This window comes from Eulemur rufifrons, chromosome 7 (genome assembly GCF_041146395.1).
Source record: "Eulemur rufifrons isolate Redbay chromosome 7, OSU_ERuf_1, whole genome shotgun sequence".
Taxonomy (NCBI): domain Eukaryota; kingdom Metazoa; phylum Chordata; class Mammalia; order Primates; family Lemuridae; genus Eulemur; species Eulemur rufifrons.
In genome coordinates this window covers 9228593-9238342 of record NC_090989.1, presented here as the reverse complement: position 1 = coordinate 9238342, position 9750 = coordinate 9228593, and the positions used below count along the sequence as shown (strand labels likewise).

The window sequence follows — 9750 nt, the reverse complement described above, 5'->3', positions numbered from 1 at the left end:
TACATATAGGTAAGCTACATTTTTTTAAAAAGGAATAATAGAGAAGTCTTTTCACCACAGACTAATAATATTTCTGTGGTATCTACCCATGGCTGTGAATAAACTAGCAAACTGACCTGCCACCTTACATGGTGGCCTCATTTCTCTAGTGATTTCCCAGTGATCCTGGAAGACTAGAAATGGTAGTCACCTTGAAATGTCATCAAAGCCATCCATCTGCCTTCAGATCCTGAGGTCACTAAACCACTGAGGGAAAACAACATCAGAACGAAACCTCCTGACATGAGCTCATTCCGACCCAGTGTCTGGATAACATCACTTCCCCTGTAAGTAAACACGAAAAAAGGAAGATTATTCACACAGACAATCCTAGATGCACTATGTTGGTGGACTAAGGGGCTATAACCAGCCATCCCAGGAAATCTGGCATTTGTTTGGAAAACAAGTCTGGATTTTGAAAGGGCTCTGCCTAACACATTCGGTCTATGCCTAGAGGTCTCTGAGGAAGTACACTTGTAAGGGGAGACAACTGCGTTAGAAATGACGATTAAGGCTACGTTCGTGCTTGGGCTCTTGCTTAAAAGGGAAGTAAGGGCCAGTTCCCCTTTTGAAACAGTTTCTCAGCGGCAGGTGGCTGCCAACCACTCAGAAAGCAGGCGTATGGTGCCGCAGTCTTAAAATTCTGCTGTTTTCTTTATGATCTTTTGTACCCCCTTAATGAGCTGAAAAACAAACAAAAAATAAAAAAAAAAAAAAAAGAATAAATGATAGTGATGATGCCAAATGCTAGTGAAGGTGAGGAGACACTGGCTCACTCATATGTTGCTAACGAGAATTTAAAATGGTACGGACACTCTGGAAAAAGGTTTGGTAGTTTCTCTAAAAAAAAAAAAAAAAAAAAAGAAAACTAAACATGAAAGTATCACAGCTCTAGTCATTGTACCTCTGGGGATTTATTCCAGAGAAATGAAAACTTACATTCACACAAAAACCTTTATATGAATATTTATAGCAGCTTGATTAATAATAGCCCCAAACTGGAAACAATGCAGTTGTCCTCTAATGGGTTGATGGTTAAACAAACTGTGATATACACATGTCATAGAATACTTCTTAGCAATAAAAAGGAAAGAAACGTTGATACAACAACATGGATAGATGAATCCTTGGAGAATTGTACTGAGTGAAGAAAAAGCCAATTTCAAATGGTAATATAATTTATAATTCCAGTTATACAACATTCTTGAAATGACAAAATCATAGAAATGAGGAACAGATCAGTGATTGCCAGAGGTGAATGTGGGGGTGAGGATGGGAGGGAAGTGAGTGTGACTTAAAAGGGTAATATGACAAAGTTTTGTGTTGACTGAAATATTCTGTATCTTAACTGTATCAATGTCAATATCCTGATTGTGGTATTGTAGTATAGTTTTGCAAGATATTTGGGGCAACCTTGTTCAAGGATACAGAAGTTTTCTCTAGATTATTTCTTACAACTGTATGTTAATGTATAATTATCTCAAAATAAAAAGTTGAATTAAAAAATAAAAAAATAAAAAAAAATAAAAAATTCTGCTGTTTTGTCATGAATCTCCATTTATCTATTAGAAGGATAGGACAGTGAGGACAGAGAGGGTGGAATTTTCGGTTGATAATAGTCTCTTGCAATCACAGAACTCAATAGGTCACAGAGAGCCTGGGTCATTTGTACCATTTCAAAGAAATGGCATAAAATATTGATGAAGACCTCAGTACTGGAGACCCTCTGTAAGCTTGGTTTGGGGGAAGATAGTCGAGGAGAAACTTGATCAAAAATAGTTTGGAACTATTAGCCAACTAGCTCTACTCTTGCACCACAGTTTTCATTATTCCACAATGAATGCTGAGTCTCTGGAAATTAAAGAAGACTGTCAACCTATCTAGGCTTGAATCCATTTTAATGAAGCTAAGTATAGACACAGAGGGAAGCTAGATAACAATAGAAATAATTGTGCTAATTCTAAAAACAAAAGCAAAAGAGAGGTTAAGTTTAATTGCGGTAAATACTAATGAAAAATGTGTTATTTCATGTAGTCACTAAAAGGATGGAAATGTTTGCAAATGTGATTCATTCCAGTTGAAACAGGAAGGGAAGTAAAAGCATCGACGTCTGACGGGATGTTCAATTCTCTGAGAGCAGCGCTGCCCTGTGGGGGGAAACTGTCCCCCTCCCACCCAGGCAGAACCGGCTCCCTCCAGCCAGGCGCCCCTAGAGAATGTCACTGAGCCACACGCATGTGCGTGCACATGTACAAACACACACACACTCGGCCATAGCAAGCAGACAGCGTGAAAGAGAGAGGGTCAATGCCAACCACTAAAGGACCACGGCAGACAGTAGACATCTTTCAAGAAGGAAAAGAATCAAGAGAAAAACGAATGGATAACTTAGGTCAAAGTCATGTTGGGAGACAGTTGACTAGTTCGCTGGACGCAGGGGTCCTGACTGAAAGAGTAAATGAGCTCAGATGTCTTCAGTAGGCACTTCTGGTAAGGAGCCCAGAGCTGACTCAAAAAGAAATAATAAATCAGAAATAATAAAGCAAGAATGAGATCACTTAAATACAGCACACGTGTTCCAATTTACAGATCCTGCAGATTTGCAACTTGAAGAAAATGACCAAAAGTTATTTCTGAAGACTAGAAAAATGTACAGAAAACACACGCTTCCAAAAAGTTGGGTGGTGGGAGGGGGAGAAAGGGACGACCTTGGCTTCTGCGAATCTATGTCCCTACTTTAATTGCCTTAACTAGAAAAATACTTTTGTGTAAATGATATTTTTAAACCCATAAGCAGAAACCTAGCTGAGAAGTAATCAGCATGATTTGGCAGCGTACAGATACTCTTGTATTTATCTAATTTCCCTGTTTAAAAAAAAAGCTATAAGCTTCACATTGCAGAGGAATGAAAGGGATGTCATTTCTTCTAATTTTGTTAAGATTTTGATTTAATCTAATCAAGGTTTTGGTGGGGGTGGTGTCAACTATGCTAGGAAGGCAGATAGAATTAGAGCCTTGAGATGCAGGTTAGTATATGTGCTGCCACAGCAAACGCAAGGTGCAACTCAAATCTAGACGTTCCCTCCTGACTTGCCCGCAGCCCAGCCTCCCCCATCCAGCTGTCGCCAGAGCCTCCCTCGGGAAGTCCTGCAGACCCTCCACCTTGCTCAGCCAGACTGAACTCAGTCCCTCCTTTCCTTTCCTCTTCCATGTTCATCTCTCCTCCTCTCAACCTTCTTGCGCTCTTTTCTAGATCTCAGTTAATGACGTCACCATCCATCCCATTTTCAAAGCAAGAAATATTTTGGTGCACGCCCGCTTAAAATAACTCTGTAAGTTCCTTCATCTGTAGGATAAAATCCAAACTCCCCCAGCATGATGGAGAAAAGCCCTTCACGTACCGGTCCCTGTCTACCTTTCAAACCTGTCTCCTCTCTCCCCACCCTGGGCTCCCAGCACACCCAAGGGTCCTCCAAGCCTCCAAAGCCAATCACAGTCCCTTCACCTGAGATGCCTGGGGGAACTTCTACCTGCTTCAAGGTTCCCATGACACACCGCCTCTCGGCGAAGACCACCTTGAGTCCCCAGGCAGAGTCTGTACATCTCTCTTTTATTCTCTCTTTGCCTTGGGCTTATATGATACCACTGACCCTGCTGGTGGGTGATAGTTCTGTTTTTTTGTTTTTGATTTTGTAGATAAATTTTTATTGTGACACAGTCAGACTTGTTCATTTACTTATTATCTATTGCTGTTATCAAACTACAATGGCAGATTTGAGTAGATGTGACAAAGACCATATGGTCCCCAAAATCTAAAATATTTACTATCTGACTTTTTGGAGAAGAGTTTGCTGACCCCTGTTATAGAGTTATCTACCCTATGTATGTGTCACTAATTACTTTAAATAATTTATGGCTTAAATTTATGGCTTACATAATCTCTAAGTTTCCTTCAAATTTTGAAATTCACGTCATAATAATTCTGTGCATTCTATAATAAAGACATCTGCACCCGAATGTTCATGGCAGCACAATTCACTATTGCAAGGATGTGGAAACAACCCAAGTGCCCGTCAATCCATGAGTGGATTACTAAAATTTGGTATATGTATACAATGGAACATTACTCAATTATAAGAAACGACAGCGATCTAGCACCTCTTATATTTTCCTGGATTGAGCTTGAGCCCATTATCCGCAGTGAGGTATCACAAGATCAGAGGAATAGCCTCCACATGCACTCACCGTCAAATTGGCACTGACTGATCAACACTATGGTGCTCACACGATAGTAATATTCTCCAGGGATTGGGGGGTTGGGGGGGGTAAACTCACAACTAATGGTCACGGTGAGCATTGTACAGGGGAAGGGCAAGCCTCTAATCCTCGCCTGGGTGAGGCAAAGACATAAAATGTAACCAAAATGTCTGTACCCTCATAATATCTTGAAATAAATTTAAAAAAAAGTGATTCTGGTAGAAAACAACAAGAAAAAAGACACAATGGTGATCGTTCTGTTTTTAAGACTCTCTTCCCTAGGGAGTTACTGGAGGGCAAGAAGACGTCTCCTTAATCTTTACATGTGAGCACTAAGCACCTTAGTCACCTCACCTAAAGCTGCAACCTCCACAGGCACAATTCCTGCCGTGTTTGTCCCCACAGCACTAACATACACTTGCATGTTTATTTGTTCATTACCGACCCCCTCCACTAGAACACGAGCTCCAGGAAAGCAGGTATTTTTGTCTGTTCTGTTCTTCCCTGTACCACCAATGCCCAGAATAATGCCTGGCACACGGTAGGCACTTAATAATATTTGAACAAATGTGGATCCAAAATGACTGGAACAGTGTCTAACACATTCAACATATTAATTGTAACAAAGGCTGAGGTTCCTCTGCTCCCTAGAACTTTTCTTGGCATTCTTCCACTTCTTCCTCCACCTCCTCTGAATTCCTACGATAACTACAGTGAGGTCCCATGACACTTGGCTATTCACTCTATAAATGCATTTTAATCTTGTCCTTCTAAGGAGATTACAAAAATCCCAGGGGCAGGTGCCATGTCTTTTAAGAAAGATAATATTGAGTGTAATTAGCGCCAGGTCCTTCCAAACTTACTGTATCATTTAATTTCCCCCCAAACATACTTCAAAATTATTTAATTATTCCAATTTGACAAATAAGCTAACTAAGGTGCAGGTTTACCCAAGCTCACATGCTTTCAAATGGCCATTCAAATCAGCTTTGACCATCACATTTGTGTTCTTGCCACTGCTTCACGCTGCCTCTGTTAATTTAGCTCTGTTAGGGACTGAATTGTATTCCCCCAAAATTTATATGTTGAAGCCCTAACCCACAATATCCCTGTTAGACAGGGCCTTCAAGAAGATAATTAAGGTCAAATGAGGTCATAAGGATGGGGCCCAAATCCAACAGGACTGCTGCTATAAGAAGAGGAAGAGACAGGGGGGAGGCACGTGCACAGAAAGAAGGCCACATGAGGACACAGAGAGAAGGCAGCCACCTGCAAGTCACAGAGAGAGGCCTCAGGGGAAACTAAATCTTCCAACACCTTGATCTTGGACTTCTGGCCTCCGGAACTGTGGAAAAATAAATATCTGTTGTTTAAGCCACCTGGTCTGTGGTCTTCTGTTATAGGAACCCTAGAAGACTAATGCAAGCTCATTGTTAAATTTTTCCAAAACTATAAAAAAGCCAAAAGGAGAAAAACAATCACCCACAAACTCATCATCCAAAGGCAATCACTATTAACTTTTATTCTATGACCTGGTCTTTTCAACTCTACATATTTTTAAATAATTATAAATTATAGTGTACATACAAATTGGTTACACCAAATTTCAATTAGTGTTTTTAAGTTTGTGTACCATTTTTTAAATTAATATTATAATGATAGGATAATTATTGTCTACTTATAAGGGTAAACTTTTTTTGATGTATTTTTGAAATGTTTTCTCTTGTGTAAAGAAGAAAAAAAAATTATTTTCTCTTGTGAATTGTTTCTCCATTGCCTACTCATCTGTTTTCTTACACATTATGTAAAGAATACTTTCTTATCCTTTTTTTTGAATGATTTTCTATGTTATTTCTCAATTATCTCACCTAACACATGCCTAGCATTGTGCTGAGTGCAAAATGGGTATGAGACACAACATTGTTGATTAATCATTAAAAATCATGCACCCAAACAAGTGATCAAAATCAACGTCACCAGTAATATTAATAAGTCATATTGATATCATGTACGCCTGACATGATGCAGTGATAAGGGTACTTTGTATTTGTGGTTGTTCTTCCCCAAAATTCATAACCCTGGTCTAATCATGAGAAAACATCACACAAATGCGAACGGGGAACTTCTGCAAAACACCTGACCGGTCCTCTTCAGAAATGTCACCGTCATGAAACACAAGGAAAGACTAAGAAATTGTCACAGATTGGAGAAGACTAAAGATGCGTAATGATTAAATGCAATAAGGTCTCCTGGATTAGAATCCAGAAGAGAAAAAAGACATCAGTGGAAAAACTAATAAAATCAGAATAAAGTCTGTAGTCTAATTACTAGAATTGCACCAATGTTAATTTCTTAGTTTTGATAAATATGCCCCAGTTACGTAGGAGGTTAACCTTAGGGGAAACTGGGTGAGGAGTCTGCAGGAGCTCCCTGCACGACCTTTGCAACTCTCCCATGAACAAAAAATTATTTCAACACAAAAAGGTGGGATGTTTTTAATGATTCACTCTAGTCACATGACAAGTGGCATTTCACAATCGCACCTTTACCCAACAAAACCTCAGCCCTTTCATCAACAACCTTAAATGACAAAATAAAAGAAGTGTTTACTGGTTCATAGTAAATTAGAAGGTAGCTAAGAGCCAGAAACAGGTATCATGTATTGGATGCAAGTTCGCCGAGCTGGAAAAGAGATCAGAAACAACAAAATTAGGTCCATAAGACAGGTCAAAATAATGTTCTTTGGGCAGGAACAGTGGACCACCCGCACTGAAGACAAGTTCCCCCAAGGCAGCCGGTATGTTGGAAACAGCCGGGTTCTAAAGCTGAATCCTGGCGCTGCCGATCTCTAGTTGATCAGGAATCTTAGGAAAGTAAATGACCTTCCAGAGTCTTCGTTTCTACAAACTTGACACTGAAACAGCAATAGTTCTTTTACGAGGCTCTAGAGTAGGGATCAATAAACTTTTTCTGTAAGTTAGAAAATATTTTAGGACACAATACCAGGCGGGAGGGCGGGTAGGCGGTTTGTATCCGGGCTGTGAGGTGCTCGGAGCCTCGGCGGACCTTGCTGCCTCTGTCTCTTTAACGCGAGAGGAAGCGATGCAGAGGGGTGGAAAATGGCAGAGCTGCAGATGTTACTAGAGGAGGAGATCCCGTCTGGCAAGAGGGCGCTGATAGAGAGTTACCAGAACCTGACCCGGGTGGCGGACTACTGTGAAAACAACTACATACAGGCTACAGACAAGAGAAAAGCTTTAGAAGAGACCAAAGCCTACACAACCCAATCTCTAGCTAGTGTTGCTTATCAAATAAATGCATTGGCTAACAATGTACTCCAATTGCTGGACATCCAAGCCTCTCAACTTCGGAGAATGGAGTCTTCCATCAATCATATCTCACAGACTGTGGATATTCATAAAGAGAAAGTCGCTCGAAGAGAGATTGGTATTTTGACAACAAATAAGAATACATCAAGAACTCACAAAATAATAGCACCTGCAAATATGGAACGCCCTGTAAGGTATATTCGGAAACCTATTGACTACACAGTTCTGGATGATGTGGGCCATGGTGTCAAGCATGGAAATAACCAGCCTGCAAGAACTGGCACACTGTCGAGAACAAATCCTCCTACTCAGAAACCACCGAGTCCTCCCATGTCAGGCCGGGGAACATTGGGACGGAATACTCCGTATAAAACCCTGGAACCTGTTAAACCCCCAACAGTTCCTAATGACTACATGACGAGTCCTGCTAGGCTTGGAAGTCAGCATAGTCCAGGCAGGACAGCTTCTTTAAATCAGAGACCAAGGACACACAGTGGAAGTAGTGGAGGAAGTGGAAGTCGAGAAAACAGTGGAAGCAGTAGTATTGGCATTCCCATTGCTGTGCCTACACCTTCACCACCCACCATAGGGCCAGTTGCTGATAGTCCAACTCCTCCACCGCCACCTCCACCAGATGACATTCCCATGTTTGATGATTCTCCACCTCCACCACCACCACCTCCAGTGGATTATGAAGACGAGGAGGCTGCAGTAGTTCAGTATAATGATCCATATGCAGACGGGGATCCTTCTTGGGCCCCCAAGAATTATATTGAGAAAGTTGTTGCAATATATGATTACACAAAAGACAAGGATGATGAGCTGTCATTTATGGAGGGTGCAATCATCTATGTTATAAAGAAGAATGATGATGGCTGGTATGAAGGAGTCTGCAATCGAGTGACTGGTCTGTTCCCTGGGAACTATGTTGAATCAATCATGCACTATACTGATTAATTTTTTTTCTTTTAAAGTAGGTTCTTGTTATTACTCAGTCATATTGTGGGACTATTATGGTTAACAGAGTTGTCTTAATATGTTTTAAAATGTGCCCATATTTTCAGGAAATGCTGTTTTATTGGTATAATTGAATGTCTACCTATAAGCATATATCTTTGAGACAGTTTGTGTGTTGCTAAATAGCAATTTCTACAAGTGGCTGTCCATAACTGATTATGCTTATGTACTTACACATTTTTAATTTTATGACCAGCCTAAATATTCTGGGGAAGTGGGGTATAATATTTAACGAATCATGATTCAGATTGTACCATTACATGTTTCAGTGCAGCATGGTTACTAACGCTATGTCAGACTAATATTAAAATCAGAAAACTTAAATGCTGGTGCTGGTCATAGTTTTTGTTTAGATTCTCTCATTCATTTAAAAATACTGTTTGTTTAAAGCATGCATAAAAATTTATGTATTGAAATATACTTAAAAATTCCAAGATGCTTCCAATTTGTGTAATATTTACCTGGAGTACTCATATTTAGGTCTCTTGAAATGAATTGAGTCTCCAAGGTCTCCACGTAGAACAAAAGAAACAAAAAGGGGGTTATCTGTAATGGTGTAATTTGTACCTAAGTTTTTTTTAATGAGTGAAATTTGCATTATAGATTTTTTCCATTCATAAATACTTAAGTGAACCAAAGGTTTTTGTCCTTTCCTTCACTGGTTTGCTTTTAAAAAAAAATAATAAAAGATAATGATTTATTGCAAAAAAAAAAAAAAAAATATTTTAGGCTTTCTGGGTCAGACAGTCTAGGTCACAACTATGCCACACAGCTGCTCCCGCTTGGAAGGAGCCATAGACAACACATAAACATATGGCCCAAGCCCTAAAGAAGAGCCTGGCTGGCGAGGAAGAAGAAAGAAGACATTAATAACTTCCATGTGCCACAGCATTCACTCAATTCCACAGCCGGGATAACGGCGGGAGGAGCACTGTGTACAGAGCCCTCATTTCCAAATGTGAATGTTGTTCTCAGAAAGCATCAGCTACCAGCACTCTGGGAACACAGCAGCTGCAACTTGTGTTTGCTGTGTTATTTTAAAAAATATTTAGTACAACTATAGAAGACAAGAAAAATAAATGAGAAGGATGAAACCCAAAGGATATAC

At 40.0% G+C, this 9750-nt stretch overlaps 1 protein-coding gene across 4 annotated transcripts; it reads left to right on the top strand.

The window, feature by feature from the left end:
- The first annotated feature begins 7326 nt into the window (after window positions 1-7326).
- Window positions 7327-9272, top strand: LOC138386096 (abl interactor 1-like). 4 transcript variants are annotated; one of them, XM_069472310.1, is made up of 3 exons: window positions 7327-7532; window positions 7701-7990; window positions 8111-9272. In XM_069472310.1, exons 1-3 carry the CDS (start codon window positions 7416-7418, stop codon window positions 8580-8582), a joined length of 879 nt encoding a protein of 292 aa, XP_069328411.1. In that variant the 5' UTR covers window positions 7327-7415; the 3' UTR covers window positions 8583-9272. The 4 variants fall into 4 exon arrangements, with proteins under 4 accessions (XP_069328411.1, XP_069328409.1, XP_069328410.1 ...); XM_069472308.1 differs by having other exon boundaries at window positions 7701-9271; XM_069472309.1 differs by having other exon boundaries at window positions 7327-7703; window positions 7878-9271.
- Window positions 9273-9750: the final 478 nt, after the last annotated feature.

Coding starts and splice junctions, on each gene's coding strand:
- LOC138386096 (XM_069472307.1), top strand. CDS start 7,416: ATGGCAGAGCTGCAGATGTTACTAGAGGAGGAGATCCCGTCTGGCAAG. Junction 7,991..8,110: donor ACATTGGGACGGAATACTCC/GTATAAAACCCT, acceptor TCAGAGACCAAG/GACACACAGTGGAAGTAGTG.